Source organism: Panthera uncia, chromosome D4, assembly GCF_023721935.1.
Source record: "Panthera uncia isolate 11264 chromosome D4, Puncia_PCG_1.0, whole genome shotgun sequence".
In the NCBI taxonomy this organism is placed as follows: Eukaryota; Metazoa; Chordata; class Mammalia; order Carnivora; family Felidae; genus Panthera; species Panthera uncia.
In genome coordinates this window covers 8001391-8023708 of record NC_064807.1, presented here as the reverse complement: position 1 = coordinate 8023708, position 22318 = coordinate 8001391, and the positions used below count along the sequence as shown (strand labels likewise).

The 22318-nt window shown below is 40.3% G+C and overlaps 1 protein-coding gene across 10 annotated transcripts in view; it reads right to left on the bottom strand.

Moving 5' to 3' along the window:
- Positions 1 to 22318, bottom strand: part of RFX3 (regulatory factor X3) — a 286010-nt gene that overhangs the window by 42327 nt on the left and 221365 nt on the right. For all 10 annotated transcript variants that reach the window (XM_049632946.1, XM_049632974.1, XM_049633000.1 and 7 more), the window contains 6 exons: positions 14684 to 14805; positions 12802 to 12914; positions 8883 to 8998; positions 8291 to 8445; positions 4263 to 4360; positions 1053 to 1202 (listed from right to left, as the gene is read on the bottom strand). In XM_049632946.1, coding sequence (XP_049488903.1) covers positions 1053 to 1202; positions 4263 to 4360; positions 8291 to 8445; positions 8883 to 8998; positions 12802 to 12914; positions 14684 to 14805 — 754 coding nt within the window. The remainder of the gene's footprint in view (positions 1 to 1052; positions 1203 to 4262; positions 4361 to 8290; positions 8446 to 8882; positions 8999 to 12801; positions 12915 to 14683; positions 14806 to 22318) is intronic.

Genomic DNA, 22318 nt, shown 5'->3' with positions numbered 1-22318 from the left:
TTTTTTGCTGGTCTCTTGAAGCACAGAAGTTTTTGATTATGTTCAGTTTCTGCATTCCTTTCTTTTTTTTGCTTGTACTTTGAGTGAGCAATGTACTATTTTTACATGGTAACAACTAGTTCCATCACCTTAGTATCTGAAATAAACTATTTGTGGGATTTCACAATATTCCTAAATTAGCTGTCTTTTTAAGTGTACCTTAAAGTACAAGTGAATAGTTTGATCACAATGTTCAAGTACATTTTTTTCTTCATTTGGACGAACAAAACAGTCAAACATCTTGCACCTAATTCCTTTCAAAGGAACAAATATTTACCAGGCACTCTGAAATAGAATTTCTAAGTCTTCCTAGTTCTTTCAAGGTGGGGGACTATTTTTTTTTAATGTTCATTTTTGAGAGAGAGAGAGAGAGAGAGAGAGAGAGCGAGCACAAGAGGGGGAGGTGCAGAGAGACAGGGGGACAGAGGATCCAAAGCAGGCTCTGAGCTGACAGCAGAGAGCCCGACACAAGCCTCAAACACATGAACTGTGAGATCATGACCTGAGCCAAAGTTGGACGCTGAAATGAACCACCCAGGTGCCCCTCAAGGTGGGGCACTATTAAAAACATATACCTCTTGTATGTTATGGTGCAAAGGACTTCATGTATTCCTACATATGTCAACAATAATCTAAGATAGGTATTATAAGGTGTGGAAGGGAAAGCCCAGAGCAGTTAAATAACTTGCCCACCGTCCCACAACTAGTAGCTAAAAGAGTGTAATCTCTTGCCTACCTGATTTGAAGGACTGTGAGCATCCCTGCTCCATTAACTATCTAGCAAACCCTGCTGACATCTGTTCCCATCTAGTACTATAAATCTTAGCAGACTTTAACCACAAAACAGAGGAGCAGTGAAGTCTTGGCCAAGTCAAACTCTCATCTTGCAGGACAATGTGGACATAGATGCCGTCTGTGCGCGGATGCGACTATGGAAACAAATACGACAATCCTCATGAAGAAGAATGAGGCGTCTTTCCTCAAAAGACCCATTTTGAAAGGAAACGGAGTACCTGGACATTGGCAAAGTCAACGCGGTTGAGGTCATTGAGCATCTGGTTGATCTGAGAAGTGTTCTGAAGCACTGCGCGAGCTGCCTGGGCCAGGTGATTGAGCGACGTGTATCTTCGCAGAGTCTGGGCAAAGGCACTTACAGCGGCAACCTGTAAAGAAATCCCATCAAAATCGGGTAGTTGTTTCTCTCCGGAAAAAGAAACCACTGTAATCTTCAAATCTTTATTGCCCTGCCCAATTTTAAATGCTTCCTTCTGATACTTAGTTCAAGTTCATTTCGTGCGAGAGCTTACTTGTAAATTATAGCATTTAAATCTCTAAACCCAAGTATTATTTTCCTTTTGAGTAGGTAGAGGTCAACACTAAAACAAACTCCCATGTTCTTCGACATCTGGGTGCAGCACTAATTAAACCAGTCTTGCAGGAAATGACTTTGTCTAGGGAAGCAGGAAAAATGTTGCCTTTCGTTTCTTTTTTACTCTCTGTAGGACCCTCAACGACAAACTCTGTAAATACAATATTTTTCTTTTTTTTTTAGAAAACCAAACTATATAGCCTCACTTTTTTAAATGGATTAAAAAAATAGACTCTTCAGAGCAATGTCATTCAGATTCACTCTTATCGCCTTTACTTTGTAGAAACCTGGGAATTTTTCAGGTGAAACAAGAGTGTTCATAGCTTCTATCAGCAAATACATAGCCGATAAACTGATCAGACATAAAGCAAAAATCTCAATCTATGTGCAAAGGCTATCCAGGATTTCTCCATTTGCCCCTCATCTACCTTCTATCCTTCATTTTGCTCTGTGCCCAGGAAGACTACTCTGAATGGACTACATTAACCACTTTCCTTAAACTCTGGCTTCCAGTTGGGTTCAGCCAATGATAGACACTGGGAGGGGACACAAGGATAGGAAAAAAGAGAGTTGAGTTCAAAGTATACATTCCCCTACAACCTCTGCTCTCTCCGTTTTGGCAAAGCCAGCTTTCCTGGTCTAAGACCAGAGTCCTGGGGCAGGGGATGGGGGGGTGGGGTGGGCGGGGAAGGAGATGATCTCCTAAGGCCATAGCTTTTACCTCTTTCCCCTTCAGACCTAGGGATGCTCAGGACTTCTCACTATTGTTAGTCCTGGGGTGCTTCACCATTCCTCCGGGTTTTCTTAACTCTGTTTACACCTTTGGAAACAGACCCTTCTTAAATTTTTTTCAATTAATCTCCCTTTGGATATACCATTTGCTTCCTGCTGAGACCTTGAATAAAACAGGTACATTGAAAGATATCAAAAATAATGTCAAAAAAAAAAAGTCTCAGTAAATATCTAAATCTCACGATCTCCTGGAAACTGATCACATGCAGAGGAAACCTAATGAGCATTTTACCATATTGATAGGAACGTATGGTAAGCCATTAAATCACGATGGGCATGTAAGCAGCAACTGATTAAATAGTCCATACTGGTGTTCCCAGGTCAAAGGATGCTGTGTTCTGATAGACGTTTCAGGACTATGTGGAACATGGGAGGAGTCACATTCTCTCAAAAAATAAGTCTTAACACTTTTTTTCCATTTCCGTGATTTATATTAACTGAGTACATCCTATGTGCCAGAAACCACGGTAAGTGCCTCACATATATGACCTTGTTTAATTCTTAGAACTATTATATTAGACACATGTTGTGACCTAAAGGGATTCTGTAGCTTGCTCAAGGTTACACAGAAACTAAGTTACAGTGATGGAGCATGTTTGATAACAATGGCCAGTTGTAACCTAATTATGCTCTTTCCTCTGTCACGGTAGATTATCTTCACTGAGGGAGTGCTCAGCTAAAAAAAAGGCTACACGTCAGTGACAGCAGAAAAGCAGAAGACACCCTCCACCAAGGCAGGTCATCCAAGTCGACTCTGGGGACCGATGAAATGGCCAATATGGCAGATTGCTACCACATTCGCTTTGGTAATACTGGGAAGGGAGGTGTTTTTAACTGCTTGAAGTATTGTTGTGAATATGACTGACTTCGCAAATGGGAAAGCGTTCCGGTAACCATCATAATCAAACGGCACCTCTTGTCTTTGTCCACCTCAATGTGGCACTCTAGAACTTTCAGCAATGATGGAAATGCTCTATGTAAATACTGCCAACTATGGTAGCCACTGGTCACGTGGGGCTATGGCCCACTGGAAACATAGCTAGTGTGACTGAAGAACTCAAATTTTAGTTTAATTTAAAGGTAAAATTCAAATTTAAGAAGTCAATGTGGCTATCCGTAATGCATGCATTAACAGCATAGCTCTAGAGCAGTAATCTAAGGGGGGAATACTGATGAAATGTTCCTTCAGTGTGTTTTATTTTTTTGCTTAGCTGTGTTTTGTTTTGTTTTTTTCCTGCACGCTTTAGAAAGTGTTATTGCAAATCTTAACTCAAAGCAGAAAGAACTGGGAGCTACTCGTGCTACCAACGAGACTTGCCAGGTACAAGAACTTCAATCTCTCAACTATGCCCCCAAATTGAAAGACAAGGTGTGTGGCTAAAGTCTGACAGTGGATACAGTCATTGAGAAAAAGCCACGAATGTAATTTTGGGTACAAAGTTTAGACAAAATCAGTCCCATCTTGCCAGAGGATATGTTCACAGATTAACCTAAAGTAGTAAGGTTAGGAGGAGACAAAGTGGAGATCAGGATTCATTTCTCTAGCTAAACAATCCACATTCCTTATAAACACTGATCAATTATGAGACAGTTGCTCACTTTAAGAAATGACTACCTATTCACAAAAGCATTCTCCAGTGTTGAAAAAAATAAAACATGCTGAAAATCAAAAGAGTATCAATTTACATGAACGTTTCGCAATATAATGAGTATAGTTGGGGACTTCAAAAAGCTAAAACTCACTCAAATGGAAACTACTTAACATTCTAGGTGATCCTCTTTAATTTTTGAAATTAAGCAATCTGGAATATATACTTTGGAAAAAAAGCTTATAAATACACAACACTTGAAATGATTCTCTAGTTTCTTTGAAAGGAGCATTATCAAACAACATCTCCTGTGAAAGTTCTTTATTACATGGTGATAAAGCAAAAATAAAAAATCGGTTTGAAAAGTTCAATATATGACGATACCAACATAATACAGAATAATTTTCTACGTTGTACATAAGACAGAACAATTTTCTAAATACAGAGGAAAAAGCAAAAACATAAAAACTTACCTTGGTTTGTATCATTCTCTGTGGGATATTGTTCATGGCATTGGAAAGCCAACCTTCAAGGCTTTTTGCAAAATTTCGAATGGCTTGGGTCAAGGCACCTAAATGTTAAAGAATAAAAGCAGAACGAAAAAGACACCAAAGAACATTAATCTTTATTCCAGGAGAAGAGAAAAAATGTGTATATGACATTTCAAATAACACAGAACTTATATTGCCCTCATTGACAAGACTTTTTTAACATTATTTCTAACTTTGAAAGCATCCAAGAATTGTATTTTGGGTTTTTTTTTTCTTTTAAAGCTATTTTTTTCCCAGATATTTATGACACTTTGTTGGGAAATGAAAACATTCAAACGTTTCTGCTTATAGCGACATATACCAGTTGTGAATATACTTATGGAATTTTCTATCTTAAACGAGACATTCTTTCGTTAACAGCTTTATGCTCAAAGGCTAAGTATTTTCTTTATAAATTCTTCATCTTGATTTGTTAAGCTCTTAATCAATTTTCCTTTCTTCAGTTAAAAAGAAAATATTGCACAGCTTTCTCCCTTCCTCTACATATCTATTCATGCTAGAACATATCATATTAGTTATCTGTTACTCTTGTTGAAAAGTAAGGAAAAAATTAAAATTGCCTGACTTGAAAATTTTGGATAACTATTCTCCATTTCACTTGGCAGGTAGAGATAAAAGATCAATGTGATAAAATTGCTGTCACAGAGACCGGTATTCTTAAGATATTCCTAAAATAGTCCGTTCCGTGTTCTTGATGAATCTGTTAAGACCTGAAAGAGGGCTGGGTCCCATGAGAGTAGTTTTTATAGTGGTCATAAAATGACTGGAAGCATCATCAGTTATCAGTAATGACTACAATTATTTTACAAGAAGGGACTGTCGTATAATAAAAAAAAAAAGACTTCTTCTCTTGTTCAACAAAGTAATTCAGTCAATAGCATTTTACTTCATCTGTACCCAACGCTCCTCAGTGTAGGGGACAGTTTCAGACATTTAACAGATAAGTGTCTGAAACACCACAACATGAAATTAACCTCTGTGGGTTCTCAATAATGTGGTAGGCATTCGAATTTGTAGTCTACTCTAAGACACACAGAAGCTATGTTTTTCTCTAAGGCTACCAAGGATATTAATGTTAATGCTGGGATTAAATTCCTTGCTTTTTCTTCCTGTGCTCAAATGAGTCTGACATGCTTCTCTCTATCATTTTTGGTAAAGCAGGGTTAGAAATAATTTAGCTTGCTCAAGTTGCTTGCAAAAGATACAAATTTCACTATCCCAATCATAAAAACAACTGTTTTTTTTAAATCATTTCTTTCACTGGTCAAATGATAGAACAGAGGTTCAAATGACTCAATTTTGATCAGGAAAAACACTCAAGAAGTATCGACTCTTAAACATGACAATCATCTACTGGAAACACGGACTTGGAAATTTCTAGAGAATGAATCTTGTGAAATTTCCAGAGCTTCCCACTTGAGCCAAAAAAAGAAAAAGAAAGAAAAATATTTTTCTGCTGTCTTATGTATTAGAACCATGGAGGGCAGGCATGAATGGAAATGAAAAAAGAGTGAAAAAAAATTAACGACCCTTTTTGAAACTCAGTAAAATTTTGTTCAAAATTCACCTTGGCTATCTGCATTTGCATGTTTTCTACTGTTAACACAGAACGCATTACTTGATCAGCATAAAAAAAAACCAAGAAGCAAGAAAAGTTACTTTAAAAAAATATTTAGCATGGGTCTTGTTTCATCTGGACAAATTTCATGCTAGGGAAGATTATTAGAGAAAAAGATGTTTTGTATATCAAGTGACTGTAAGTTTTTGCTTTCTTGTACTACATGACATCGGGGGCCACCTTTACATACGCTCAAAATTGTACATAAATGTTACTGGTTGAGTTCTTATGCAATTCTTACACTTCACTGTTTTTTCATTTTCAGATAAATGTATTTTAGAATATAGTAGCTTCAAGCTGACTTCAAATTAGTGTGATATGCAGACATTTTTTGGCTAAAAAAAGGAATCCCATCTGGACAGTAAACGGTAGAGTGAAGTACTTGTAGCCAGGAAAGTATAATTTTTAAAAATAAGATTAAGTTTGCTCTCTCTCTAGGGATTCATGTCAGATCAAATTGTGCATTCTGACTCTGACAACTTTTTCTCATGAATGGATGGTTTACAATTGAAAACGATTCCAAAGCTAACTTGTCTCAACCTGCTTGCGATTGATATTAAAAGGCACATGATCGGAAGATAGCTACTTAAGCTGTAATTTAAGTTGTATTTTCTTAAGTCTTGTTGCAGAATCAGAATTAAATCTCTAAGTGTACTTTGGAGGGTAGCACATTAATGTCCCTGGTAACTTCACAGAAGCTATCAAACTAACGTCAGGTGAAAATTCCTGAAGTTGAGTTGTCTGCTAAATGTAGAGACAAACTTCTGGGCAGAAGAAATGGGTTTTCGAATCAAAATTTGCACAAAACAAAGGTCAAGTGTACTGTGCACTTAAAATGATGAGGTGTAGACTCAATTAAAATTGATACATGATTTAGTTTAGGAAACTGTTGACTTCACAAGTCTTCTGGTGCTAACAGAAGCAAAAGGCTTCAGAACTGTTTAAGATTATCACTCAGAGCACAGGGAGCAAGACAAAAACAAGGAAAATCAAGATTCTGGAACATAAATCAGTAGAGAATTTACACACTGCAATTTTCCATGACAGCGTCATTTTTAATCAATTGTCAGTCAGGAAGCTTGCTGCAGATAGAGTGGAAAATACCAGCAATTGACAAAAATGTGAGACAATGACAGTTGGATTTCTTTTTCCTAAACTTATTTCTATACAAACTTATGTGTGTTCGTTGATAGTATATGTAAATGAGTATCTAAGCATCTATTTTAAGATGGCGGGAAACAGGTGGAAAGCACGATCTTCCACTGTTTGTCATATTTAGAAAAAAAAAGAAAATATAAACATACACATGCTGATATCTTCACCTTGTCTTCTACAAAATCCCTCCTTCAATACTTTGTTAGGATTTAACATCAATCGACTGTGAACAGTGCACTTGAAGTACAGGGTTGCCAACTTCACAAGCTAAAAGACTCTGCTTTTACTTTATTCATGTCATTGCAGAGTGGAAATTCTGTCCCACTTCTTGAAAAGTTAAGGTCACTAGTATGTGCTCGTAAAGGTGTTCGCATAAAATCATTTCAACTGCCTACCTCTCCCACAAGTATCCACGGTAGCATTTATATTGACACGTGCAGAAAAGGACTTTGTTTGTTCCAAATATGCACCATCCCTTAAAAAAGGAAACCTAATTTATCTATGTAATACCTACTTGCTTCATGGTGGGAATGCTCGTGTAGTAATATATATATATATATATATATATATAGAGAGAGAGAGAGAGAGAGAGAGAGAGAGAGAGAGATTTTTCTCTCCAAATGCCAGTTAACCATTACTGTTAATGGAGACTGCATTTGTGGTTCTCAACGTGATGGAGGGTGACAAAGTAAATGCTTCTGTACAGGAATTCAACTTTAGTGGAAACCAAGATGAATTCATTTCAAATCAAAAGCAACCACGAAGGAAGGAGGCTGGCCCCACAATTACAGATTTCATAAACTTTTGGCTTTCTGAAGGGAACTGTGTCCTTGGGGAGAATAATTTTTACAAGGTTGCCTGGCTTGGGAGTGTTCTGATAATAATTAGTCACCGATGGCTGTCACATCTTTAGGTTATCTTTTCTATTGAAAAGAAAATGAAAGATTGGAAAACAGATCGTGTTTTTTTTTTCCCCGTTTAACTACAGTTTTGCTCTAAGCTGCTTTCATTCAATATTCTTTTGTGTTGCATGGTTTTCTGTTTTTGTGTTTTTTTCTTTTATTTGGCAAATCGAAATGAGGTTAGAATCACCCTAGATCGCGACGTCGCTTCCCCAAACTTCTTGGGTGGAATGTATGAGAATAAAAGCATCCGTACTTGTCTGCATTTAACTTACTAGGAATAGGTCTAAGCACGTCGGGGATGAGAATCTCCACCAAAGCCTGGTACATCCCATGGTCACAGTTACACATCCATTTCAGGATAGACTCATGTTTGCACAGAGTTATCAGCTTTGCTTTCGGAAGTCGACTTTCTATTTCACTCAGATTGCTGGTGTGAATAAATGTAGCAAATGAACAGATGGCAAATGAGGATAAAAAAGAAAATGGACTTTAAAAATAGTTTTAGTTTATCAAATATTACTGAGGTTAGCACTATACCACCATTGCACTGCTTCCGTACGGCTGGATACATATAACACGCCCCCAGAGCTGCCTGTGCACGTTAATGCTTTCTGACGGCATGAGAGGCAGGTATGATACTAATTCCATGAGGATGAAACAGCTCTACCGCAGTCCCCCAAATCAATAAAAATGGGAGCTACCACACACACACCGAAACCTCCAGAGAGCACTTTGTGGTTCATTTCTATCCATTCATTTAATGTTATCACGTAAGGTTCACAACTGGTATACATATCTCTCGTTTATTAGCTGTGACATCTACTCGGCCATGAAAATGAATTGGAAAAGCATATTGATTCTGACCTTGATTCGGTGATGGTAGTGCCGTCGGTTGGAGTAGAGGGAGAATAGCGCCAGAACGTTTGCCACAGTTTTTCTATCAGGCTAAACTGAAGATTCACGACAACGTCCAATATTGCCTAAAAAAAGAAAACGGTTATATCCGCGTTACCTTACGATGCTTCTTAAGGGGACGTGCGAAGAGCGCGTTACGTGTCGGGATGGCAGTGGTGAAGACACCTGTGGGTTCGTAAGCTATACGGTGAACGTGGAGTAAATTTTGCCAACGGAAGGCAAACAGAAGAGCTCAGGCAGGGAGAACATAACGTCTGGAAAGACTGACGGGATGGTGTGTATTCCTCCAATAGTGGCCTCGTATTGTATCCCAGCCTCGCTTTACCTCTCTTTGTTCTCCTTAACTCCCCTTCCTCTCCATTTTCTTCTCTTGCTTTTCTTTCATTCCTTCACACACGGCTTCCTTCGGCTTCCATGGCCGCTGCCACTCTTCCTATTCTCAGACCCAAGGGGCACACAACAAAGGTGCGATTCACACCAGTCCCCAGAGGGTTGGGTGTGTTCCCGGCCGTCAAAGATGGCGGAAGCAAAGGGTGTGGAGCTGCTTGGGCCTGGTGGACAGAGTCAAGGCTAAATGGGCCTGTCTAGGGCGGCTGACTAGGATTCCGGAGTGTTTCCAGGCAACCAGAGTCTGGACCAGGAACTACAATGACAATGGCCTTCAGAGGACAGCACCTGTCTGGGCAGAATAAGGGTACCTCTGTGGTCAAGCCACACCTCCATCTCAATCCTCCCTCAGCTTACTCCCTTCAGAGAGGAGCTTTAAGACCATCCCCCTTTCTGACCTTGGGGGCAGGAGCCGCATCCTCCTTCTCCTTCATTTTATCTCCCAGAACCATTTCCCAGCTGCATCAAAGATGCTTTTTTTTTTTTTTTTTTTGATGATGCTAAAATTTGCCCCCTTCATTAAATTTTGATGATCAGGTTTAATTTCACCCTGCCATGGCAATTAGTTTATAAATTCGTCTTCAGATAAAAGCAGTCACAAAACCAAAGAATCACTTGTTTGTGCAAAGAACATGTGATTCTGTGATTATTTTGAGCATAAAAGACAGAAGTCATCAGCATAATGTGTTTGATGCTGGCAGTACTGAGAACCAGGACAGGTAAAACAGGCCCATCGAGATCTAGAGTTCACAGAAGCAGAGAGACAACAGGGGGCAATCAGGAGAGTCCATCTGGGTATTTGAGGCAAACAGAGGAAACTGTAACCACAATTCTATAGTCTCTGCCACCTGTGTCGATCTGGCCCTACATAGGATACAGAGAATAACTGTCCTTCTATATAAACACACTGAGACCAATTCAAATGTGAAGCAAAATACGTTTGAGGGCATGTTCTGGTGAGCAGTAGGGAATGTTACACGTCATTGCATAATGAAGACGGAGGGAAGGGAATGAATGAATGAACACACTCCTCACCCTATGATACTAAGAACAATTAAGATGCAAGTATAAGCCTTGACAGTGAAAGACAGATAGATGTCCCTCTTCCCAGGCAAAAAAGTTCTCAAGAGGCAAATTATTAAACTGCTCTCCCAACTGTACCGTGGGCACAGTCTAAGAGATATCTACTAACAAAACAACTACTAACATCATATATAATACCTAGGTATCTCTATCTATGAGAACACTAAATTTTAGGGGCGCCTGGGTGGCTCAGTCGGTTAAGCATCCGACTTCGGCTCAGGTCATGATCTCACAGTTCGGGAGTTCGAGCCGCATGTCGGGCTCTGTGCGGACAGCTCGGAGCCTGGAGCCTGCTTCGGATTCTGTGTCTCCCTCTCTCTCTGCCCCTCCCCTCCTCATGCTTTGTCTCTCTCTGTCTCTCAAAAATAAATAAACCTTGAAAAAAATTTTTAACAAACATAAACTGTACAGAATATGAAAAAATGAGGCAAGTAAAGAATTCAGTGCATCTGAAATGCAACCTCTCCAAATTAAATAATTTCAAATGATTCTTTTGAAAAGGACATTCCCATCAGCCTCACTTGGGACATTTTTACAAGTGAATAAAACATTTTATCATTTGTCCAGCCACTTTCAAATACGTTCCAACTGAAATATACAGGCAGATGTATTTTTAAATAATCCTTATTGTACTGGTTTCGGGCAGGTGACTATTTACAGGAGAGGAGACGAGACTGAGACACCTGTACTTCAAAAGTCTGGAAGTCTGACATGAAAAAATAATCACGATTCTTCTTTTCCATACCTGCCGCCATGTCTCCCGAGAAATGGCGTGAACGTTTGTAACTCTGTGAAAACATGGGGATCATTCTATGGACCGTCATTCCCCACATATGCTGATTACCATACCCACTCATCTCTCTTCATAGAGACTATTCCCGGATGCTGGTATGTTAATGAAATTTTTGTGATCCTGAAGATACTTTCGTCTCTCACCTTATTAGTGGAGCTTTTCACTTGGAATAAGCTTACCGTACACTCCTTAGTAATACAAAGGATGGTGCTCCAACTTGTAGTTTGAACAAAGAGAAACTTCAAAAGAATCTAAATTATATTTGTGAGGGTTGGGTTGCTTTAAGAAGGATGCACCTGAACACAGAGAAGTGAGAAGTTGCTTAGAGAATCTTCACATAAAAATCTTGAGTGAATATATGTGATATTTATGTACAAAGAAAGAATTTTTTTCTAGGCACATAAGGCTCCTCCAGGAATTCTTTCAGGTTGGGAGAATTCTTTCGAGTGTAGTCGGATGGATACGAAGCGTCTTTATCATGCCAACAAATGTTGGGAACAAAGAGAGAACTTGCCCTTGGTTGTTAATGATCCAGCACCCTTGACAAGCACTCGGATTCGCTCAAGCAGTTGGTATTTCTGGAGTGGGAAAGAAATCTGTGAACGCTGTGAGCTGAGACTTCTCACTGCATACTGCCTTGTCCGCAGTCAGGAGGGCTGTCCAGGAAAGGCAAGGGAACATCTTCTACTCCTGAGCAGATCACAAATAGCCCTGGAATGAAGCTACTTAAGTTCTAAACAGACTCCTCTTTCAAAAAGAGAGGCACTTAAGACGATTCTTACGGCGATCCCTTATGCCCTTTCCACCAGGTGAGCTACAGGTACATTAACCCGCTGTCCTGGAGACAACCAGCCAGGTGCAATGGGGCACACTGCCAAAAGGAGGAGAAGCAGGGATGGAAAATACCAAGAGAAACGTTAAGTAACCACAAAAACAAAACAAAACTAGAGCCTCATTAATCCTTGGAAGGAACACCTAACGCGCTTCACTAAGCATTTCTAGAAAATACTCTTTTTTTTTTTTTTTTAAAGTTTATGTATTTATTTAAGTCATGTCTACACCCAACACGGGGCTCGAACTCACGCCCCTGAGATCAAGAGTCACGTGTTCCTGGAAGAGTCACATGTTCCACATCCTGGAACTTATTCCTCATTAGTACACTTAGAAGTGTCTGTTCTTTTTAATGGCGGCACAGAATTCTGCTCAAGAGACCGTATGTACCGTGTGTTATTCAGTTCCCTTGTAGATGTGGACGCTCCAACCAATCTTTTGCGCTAAAAGCCGTAATGCAACGAGTTCCTTGTACACTCATGTCTTCACCCAGGTGGCATACTTTGTCGGGTGAGTACCTAGAGGTGGTGGAATTGCCACGTCTAAGGATTCAGACTAGAAAAGGCTAAGGAGACGGAGAGTAGAACGTATTCTCGTTTTCTTGCGTCCATCATTTCTTCAGGCGGAGACCGGAAGAAAGATGAATTTCTCAGTGTTCAAAGATACATGAACTAACTTTACCTGTCCTCTAGGAATAAGCTTGATTATTTTAGTTTAGCAAGTTGTCTGGCAAAAATTTTAGTGTGCGTTCATACTGCGTTTGAAAAAACTTACCTCACAGTGCTCTCGATAAAGACTCTGCAGTGACTTGATATCCTCAAAGGTAGTACCATCTGGCAGAGAAGAGATTTCAACTTCTCCAAACTCTGGAAGTGCTCGAGATGCATCTGTTGCCATGACAACACAACAGGAAAAAAAAAAAAAAACCTCTCATGGATTGTGCCAATTACAGATTAATGAGGGAAAATTTAAGAAGACTAAAAAAAGGAAAAAAAAAACCCCATAAAGGCCAGAGGTCCAACGATGGAAGAACTTCTCATAGTAGTACGTTTCAAACAAAATGTAGCAACAGCATCAGTGGAGGGGAATTGAGGAGGCACTGAAAAATCGTGGAGGAACTAAATTTTCACTACGATTATACTAGAAATAACATGCCATAATGTCTCTCAACCTAGGGCCTCTACTAAGAGAAAAATATCTCGAGCTGGTCAGTATTGGTTTTAGTTATTATTGTGTTGTGTTACTTAGGAATATAAAAAACTAAACGTAGCTTTAAACTCCGTAGGCTCATACTTCTTATAACATCATAAACTAAAAGAGCTACGAAATGAACACACATAAAACTACAAAAATAACATTAAACTTAACAACATTAATTTGATATGATGGACGAGACTGCTGTCCTATCACTAAATTCCCGCTCGCAACATGAATACGGTATTGACTGCTGTGGCCTAGAACTTTTGAGTTTGACAGGCCTATACCAACATGTCCTTGGTGGGGCTGATTCTCCCGTTATTATCCTGTATTCAAAGCTGTGGAACCTTCCTCCACAAAGCACTGGGACGTCATTTAGCCTTCCCTTGGGACGAATTACATAATTTATGTAATTTACCTAGTAAGTCTCTCCCTGTTCTTTTCTCATTAGCTCTGGACAATTCGTGCAATGCACTTCGGTGCCTGCTTTATCCTAAATTCAAATCCAGATGCGTAAACGAAAACAGCACAACGGTTTTCGTTCTACTCTTCTAGATGATCCAGAAGACGCTCCTATTATAATTTTTTTTTTTTACAGATTCTAATTGAAATAAAAACAAAGTAAAAAAAAATCAAAATTCTCGTTGAGAGCTCAGCTCAGGCTCTCCAGAACACACGTGACGACTCCAGTTTGAGAAACGCTGCCGTAACGCTTTCAACATCAGTATCTACTCTGCCCTGAGAGGCCTTGTGCATTGTTTGTCAGAAAGTCCACATCGACAAGTATACACACGCCACAGACTCACACACACGCAAACTCTTTGCTGGCTTCTGTCTGTCTTGATCTGCTGCACGGACACTATGTGTTTTCATTTCGACAAGAGTTGTCAGTTAAAGTGCCATTTTTTGCACGTCTAGCTATCACAGGAATATGCGGAATGTTCCAATTCCTAACTCTTTAAGTAATAAGACACACGGACACCATCTACAAAATTACAAGAATAGGACAGACTGTGATTAGTTTGAATGAACAGCTTACTTTTCCAAAGTTTCTAGCAATTTTTTTTTTTTTCTAATCTGAGCCTATGCGTTTTGCAACGTTATTGGCAGGCAATGAGAATTCTTGTTGGTACTTGAAGTAAACTACTGAAAATGGACACAACGCAATTTTCATCACAAAAACCCCATGAATACAAATTCTGCAAGACGAGGTCACGGCTATGAGCCTTTCATTCACATGCACTTAGAGGTCCTACGCAGCTTGAGATTTTTTAAAAGCTCTCGGGAACATGAGAAAGTAGAAATGATCTACAACTATCGTAGGATATACACGGAGACACACAAATCTTTCTGTGTAATTAACATCTGTAATAGACACAGCACTTGGAGAAAACACTAGTATTGTTCTCTTCTTTTCAACATGCTAATAGCAACTAATACGCATTACACCTTAACATACCTAAAAACTGTTGATGATGTTGACTTTGGGCAATTACAGTTTGCTCAACAGATGTGCCTGTCTGTTGACCACTTCCTGTGAAACCATCTGCAACCCCATCCACTTTCTGCATAGGCTTGTACCTAAAATATTAGATGGGAAAAAACAAATAGACCAAATTATTCCTTGTTGGTTATGTACTACACAAAACTCCCACGGCATTCAATTTTATTCTATCTTCTGTAATGTCTCATGATAGTTGTCGGATGAATTCTCAAAAAGTTAGGAAGAAGAAATGTTTTTCAATTGTGAAAAGAAAAGGAGAAGGGAGGGGGCTTAGGAGAGGGACCAGTTTTTGAAAATTCAGAAATTGAAGAACAAAAGAGTTACGAGGTATTTCTCTGGACAGCGGTAGCAAAGGTGCCCACGGTTAAGTGCAGTCTGAACATGACTCTTAATGGCCAATGGATCAAGGCGAAAACATTTTAAATACGTTGGGACTTTAATCTGAAATAAGATCGAGGAGCTGGGGCCTGAGAAACGTTAACGAATGGCTTTCGATTAAAAGTATCTCTCAAACATGATTCAGCCTACAAACTCTACCATACTCGTTTTCATATTTCCTAAAGGCTCCCATGCATCTCAAGACATTCATCCCCAACAACCCCTATCCTCGTCTGCAAATGCAAAGACCGTAAGCATTGGCTTGTAGCAAAATACATCAAGATTCCATCTACAAAGTAGGTTAGCAAATTAAAATAAATAAATAAAAAGAATCAAAGTCTGCTACAGTTATGCATTTATGTTCAGGTCCTACTTTTATACAAACTCATGAACTCTCTTGCTAAGACACAGCAAACAGGCTCCTGCATGGGAGAGAAGGAAAAACTCCTCGGGAGAGAAACAGCACATATGAAAATCAGCCCGGGTGAGTCTCTTAAGACGGGCAAATACAAAATAAGAAAAGAAGCAACAACTGTAATTTCTTCTTTTTCTAAGATTTCAATTGTTTTCCTTCATTTAGAAATTCAGAAAAACAGATAACCCTAAGACAAAAAATGAAAATCGACAATAAGCTTATTACCTAGAGATAACATTCACTTTATGTTTCTTCTCCCATTTTTCCCCATTTCTGATTATATTTCTAAACAAAACCACCTAATGTTCTCTCCACCCAGACACTTCACTCTTATAAGTCAACTGCACCACTGGTATGGAATTACTGTGAATAACAATGTCCCCGGTACATGAACAAGATATACGCTCAGGCACTGGCACTGGGTGACAGATACGAAATGAACAGACATCACGCAAACCAAGGGTCGGGCAGTGTTAGGAAATGATTCCATCTTGAATGTTATTAATGAGAACTTAGATAAATACACCTTCCCAGAAACAAACTGTAATCCCTCCTAATGACATTTGCGTTCATTTCTTAGGTGACAGTCTCTCACAGAGAACTACGAAAAGCAAACAAAGTCAGAAGACGAACAGGGTAGGAAAAGAGGACAACTGACTTCATCCGTGTTGGCCCTGGGCCACCAAAATGTGTATTGTTATTCTGTAAGGACATCAAACAACTCAAACCTATCCTTTTATTTACCGGGAGAAGAAAAAAGAACTCAAAGTACTTTTGCGTTGGGGAAAATGTGTTAGAAGTGTCACTTATGAAAAAAATGGAATGTTTTGATTTTTTTTCCTCCTTAAAAAATTATCGTGGAGAGGCAAAAAAAAAAGAAAAAAAAAGACTTTGTGCGGCAAGTACTTTGAGTACTTGTGTGGGAAAGCAGTTGCCAACCATTCTGTTCTGGAAGATGTGAATGATTTTATCCTTAGGGAAGTTTCTCATCCTCTTTAATCCATTCCAGGTTTCCTTTGATTTTAGCCCCCGCTTTTAGAGCTACGAAATTTTATGCCACTAATACAATAGGCAAAAACTGTTTAACCGTGTTTCTTCCTTTAAGTTAATGGAGTTTGGGATGCAGGGAGTTAACAGACAAGAGGTTAAAAGGATTTGAATTAGTTCCCCTGCAGAAGAGAAAATGGAAATATTTCCTATCAATTTCAACTACATTAAACTTAACAGAGGATTGGAGAGTAATTAGGAGAGTTTGCCTGGCTATGCTTTATCAAGCTTCCTTTGTCCTGCACAGCACCTAGTACACCACGGATGTTGTGTAGGCACAAATGTCAAGGGTACGTATGAAAGGAAATGATGTTGGGGCGCTTGGGTGGCTCAGCCGGTGAAGCGTCTGACTTCGGCTCAGGTCGTGATCTCACGATTTGTGAGTTCGAGCCCCGCATTGGGCTCTCTGCCGTCAGTGCAGAGTCCGCTTTAGATCCTCTGTCTCCCTCTCTCTCCCTGCCCTTCCCCTGCTCACGCTCGCTCGTGCTCTCTCTCACAAAAATAAACATTAAAAAAAAAAAGAAAGAAATGATGTATATTCCTGAGGGACCGTAAGTTTTCAGAGGACAGACGACGCTGTGTCGCCATCTACTTGCACACAGTACTTGTCAAGCCTGAAGCCCGCAGGCAGAACGATCTGCTTCCTCAGAAACATGGACACAGAGGAAATTCATAAGGGGAAGGAACACGTATGGTATTTTAAATGAGCATCCAAAATCAGAGTACATTATAACTAATGCACGATTATGCTTCCTAATAATGATATTGAGTGGGAGGGGCTGATTAGAGGTATGCTCTATTAACACAGGAGATGGAAAACACATCAAGAGTAGCCTGTAGATAAAAAGGAAGGAAGTTGGTGAATCCTGAAGAGACCGTGCAGGCCAGTACTTAACAACAAATCTCATATAGGATAGGTAAAGAAAAAAAAAAAGAAAGAAAAGAGGGGATTTATTCTAACCGTAAGAATAGCAAGGTGAACGGTGGATTGAATGGATACACTCTGGTTGCCTTGTCAACGGGACCTCTGGAAGCCAGAACCTGAGGTTGTATCTCCTCAGAGAAGGGTTGGGGGGTGAGTCTGGGAGCGGTGGGTGCCATAAATGGCAGCAATATGGCTCGCAGACAAGAGCAGTATCCTCAGGAGCCTCCAAGTATGAGAGAGCTCCAAGGTAATGCTGATTTGCGTGCTTTGTTTTAAGCAATAAGTCACGTAGGGGCTTATGCTCAGGGTACTGCCCTGCACGGGACTGGCATGTAGAAAGAACCCCCAGAAATCACAAACACTGGACGGAGAAAAGCTACATGTTGATCTTCCTGATGATCGAAGGAGAACATCTTATCACTACCATCACCTCAGAGTTGAGTCTCCACCACTCCAACAGGAAGTCAAGAATAGTCCCATTACAAACAGGCTGAACAACTATCTGTGGTAACTGATTCCTCCCGGAAGAAACAGTCATAGATGATATGATCTTACATTGGGTTTTGGAACCTAAACGTGTATCCGTAACCGGGTAGCTTTCCAAAAAATTCAAGAGCTAGGCTCACCCTAGGTCTAGCCAGCAAAATTTTTAAAAATAGGGCTTAGGAATTGGCCATGTTAACCTGCCTCCCAGATATGTCTTGAGTAACCTGCACAGAACTAGTCGGCAGGAGCCTCTTGGCCCGATATAAATTCCTTCAGCCCAGGGCTGTCCACGTATACCCATAACATCAGAGAAAAGTCATTTTTTGTACACTGAGTCACCAATTTTCAATTTGTTCCCAATAAACAACGTTTGGGACATAACTACCAGTGAGTGGATAATAAATGAATGAATGAATGAATGAATGAATGCTCAAGGTCACATATTTCATTTGATCATACTACCAATTGGTCTTAACATGTATCAAATCAATTTAACAAATATTTATTGAGCATTTACTATGGGTTAAAGACTTTAGGGGCGTGGTTTTGAAAAGGCTATGTACAAACAAAATCTTTCCAGGAGTTTTTTTACATTCTGTTGGCTTTCATGATAACCCAACACTATGTTAACCCTGGGTGAATTTCAACTGACCTTTTAGCGTTGCAACACAGTTTTCAAATTTCCTGCCTCCTTAGCTTCTTCATAAAATACCCACTATTCACACACTAAACCGAAAATCCAGAGACACTTTTCTCCTGAAAAAAATAAATTCTTTGTTGAATCTTTTAAAAAGCTGCACTTTTTAGTATTTAAGAGTATCTTCTCAGGGCAGCTGGATGGCTCAGTCAGTTGAGCGTCCGACTTCGGCTCAGGTCATGATCTTGCTGTCTGTGAGTTCGAGCCCCATGTCGGGCTCTGTGCTGACAGCTCAGAGCCCGAAGCCTGTTTCGGATTCTGTGTCTCCCTCTCTCTCTGCCTCTCCCCCACTCATGTGCATGCTGTCTCTCTCTCTCTCTCTCTCTCTCTCTCTCTGCAACAAAAAACTTAAAAAAAAAAACAGAAAAAATTTTAAAAAAAAGAGTATTTTCTCTATCCCATCTATTTTAAAAATCCAATAGCTTTAGATTATATTTTCTTCCAGGAGATTCTTAGTGCTCCTGAGTATATGTGCTCTGAGAAAGACCTGTGCTACATCAAATGAAGAAACAGCTCTTGGTTTCAAAATTAGTAAGAGGCAAATGATAATTTTAACAGCTTGCAGCTCCATGGGCAATCAAAGCTAAAGTTGTTAATGATTAAGAAATCAAAGAAAGTCTAATGCTTTAATAGCGGAGCGTGTGCATGAAACCTGTCGCTAACATGGAAAACACGGTAAATTGTTAGGAATCTTCCCCCATGGGGTTAGTCATACCTGTGATTTAGAACTTGGACAGCTGGAACTCTACTGTAAAATAATATCTAATTCTGTCAATAATCTCACATGTGCAGACACTGAAGGAATCCAGTGAAAGGCAAAGAGTGGCCTATATTTATTATATTGACTCTCTTATATTTAGCAGTACCAGCATTTTCAGTGGACTGAGTGCAACGTTTGGAAAAGTCCCTCTGAAGCAGATGAAAAACGCACAGGAAAAATGCAAACTCTCAACTGCACGGGCCAAGAGAGCCTTCACCATTCTGGGAAGGACACAGTCGTCTGATATGCACGAACAAATCGAAATGTTGAGCTCAGAATCAGGGACAGAGGCTCAAGTTGTCTATCGGAATCTTGAGATTCCCTTTAGAACAACCACCTCGGAAAATCTTTAGGTGGCTCGAGGCCTGGAATGATATAAAACGTGAACAGGTCAGAGGAAAACCGGGAGGGCCGAGAACGCCTTTCTTTGAGAATACTGACTCCCTGGTGTCCCACTCAGCACGTCTGTGTCTCCACGACTTCGAACATCAACCCTGCTGGTTAATGACAGTGGCTCCGTCTCTTCCATTCTTGTGGGCGGCTCGGGAAGTACCTGTCTCTTCACTAGCTCAACATCTACCGTGGGGCAAGGAGAAGAGGGGACAATTAAATTCAGATGGGGGTAGTTGTCTTAATTGCAGCGGGGTTCATGCGGAAAGGACTAGGTTGAAGCTGTTGGCTAAAATGAAAGCCCGGATCATTCGTTCACTTGACAAGTAGGTACGGAGCGCGGACAAATGAGCCAAGGGCCCTCTTTAGGTGCTGAGGCTATAATGTTGAAAGAGGCAGACGCTATTCTCATCTCACGAGTTTCTCCAGTGGGTCCTCCCAGTGGCCCTTTCCGTTACACCCATTCTAGAGGGATGTCCCCCTTCCTCCTGTATTTGGAAAATAACAACCCGACGCCACCTGACGCCAAGATGGCAACAACCACAGGAGAGAACAACCCGAGGCTCTAAGAAGCAACACGTTAGTGACCTTCCTGCATACGGCAAAACTAAATGGGTCTCGATTTCCTTATCGGTAAATAGCCCATGTAATTGCCAAATGAGATCTTGCATGGAAAGAGCTTACTGAAGGACATTTTAAATGGCCAATAAATGTCTGTCAGAAGGGGGAGTGGTAGCTGTTACCCTTAACAAACTTTACACGAATTACCATAGTTAATAATTACTGAACTGTGATTATCTGTGATTCTCTTATCGTCAGGGGAAACCGTCTTGACATCAGGGACTACATACAGCAGTGGCCTAGCGAACATTAAATATTTCAGGGCCCGAGATTCCTTATGTTTCCAAAAGCCAAAGGCAGAGCACCTGATCAACTTCCCACTAAAGATTCCTGCTACCTTTTGCTCTCTCAGACCAACCTGCCAGGTCTAGATGCTAAGCTCTGTAATGACCCCAGGGGGTTCACGTTCTAGGAAAGGGATAATACACTATTAACATCAATCAAAGCTGAAAACCACTGGGGAAGAAAAAGGAAGGAAGGAAGGGAGGGATGGAAGAACGGGAAAGAATGGAAAGAAAGAAATGGAACCCAAAGTTGCCCAACTGCTTGGGTTCATTCTCCTCTGAAACAGCCTTATTCTTAAAGAAATATTTTTCTCTGGTACACATAGTATAATAGTACAGAATAATAGATTACCTAACCCTTGAATATTTCCAGCTATTAAAAAAAACACTTATATACTTTTTTCCACCTGAACTTCAAAACAATCTGTGAGGTGGTCTACTCTATATATTTTTATTTTGCAGATGGAGAAACCAAGGTTCGGTGAAGTTCAGTTACACACACTGCAGAAATGCCAAAGCAGCCTATACTCTGACTCTCATCTCCCAATTTTAAATATGGAGTTCTTTCCACTAGTCTGTGAAGTCCAGACTAAGGAAGGTCTTCTAATGACAAGGGTTCTTGTCCTCCGTCACTCCTTCGGAACATGCGTGCTTTCACACTCGTCTACAGAAGAGCAAAAGTAGCCTTGCTCTATCATCTTTCCACCTGGCCTCAGTTTCCCCTCCTCTGAGTGCCACAAAGTTTCCTTCTTTCACAGAATCCACTTCCTGTGAAGGGACCACTCAAAGAGGCAGGGGGTGACACATTCCCTCACTAGTATGGACATACTCACTAACGTGTTGTATTTCCTTTTTTTTTTTTTTAAGTTTATTTACTTTGAGAGGTTGGGGGAAGAAAGAGAGAGGGAGAAAGAGAATCCCAAGCAGGCTCTGTACTGACAGCACACAGGGGGCTCGAACTCACGAATCTCAAGATCATGACCTGGGCGGAAATCAAGAACTTAAATGGCTGAGGCACCCAGGCGCCCCCTCCTTTTCTTTCATATGCAAAAATTTATCACATGTGTATGTTTCTGTTTGGGTTATCTTCCCTCTTTAAAGGTGGCATTCTTTTTCTTTTTTTAAATTTTTTTTTCATATTTATTTATTTTTGGGAGCAAGAGAGACAGAGAGAGCGTGAGTGGGAGAATGGCAAAGAGAGAGGGAGACAGAATCCAAAGCAGGCCCCAGGCTCCGAGCTGTCAGCACAGAGCCCGACGCGGGGCTCGAACTCAGAAACCGCGAGATCGTGACCTGAGCCGAAGTCGGACACTCAACCAACTGAGCCACCCAGGCGCCCCAAGGCGGCATTCTTATAAGGACAAGCAGACTAGGTTCCTGCCCTGGTTGCTACATGATTGTGGGCAGGTTATTTAACCTGTACGGGCTTCAGTTTTCTCATTAAGAGGATGAGTTGGACTGGGTGACCTCTTCCTTCCAGCTGAACATTCTATGATTCTGTGGTATCTCTGTTGGAGGTGATGGACATATTCTCTACGCAGCTGCTGGTTGCTATGTGTTTGCTGGAGGAATGTGCTTTAATAGTTT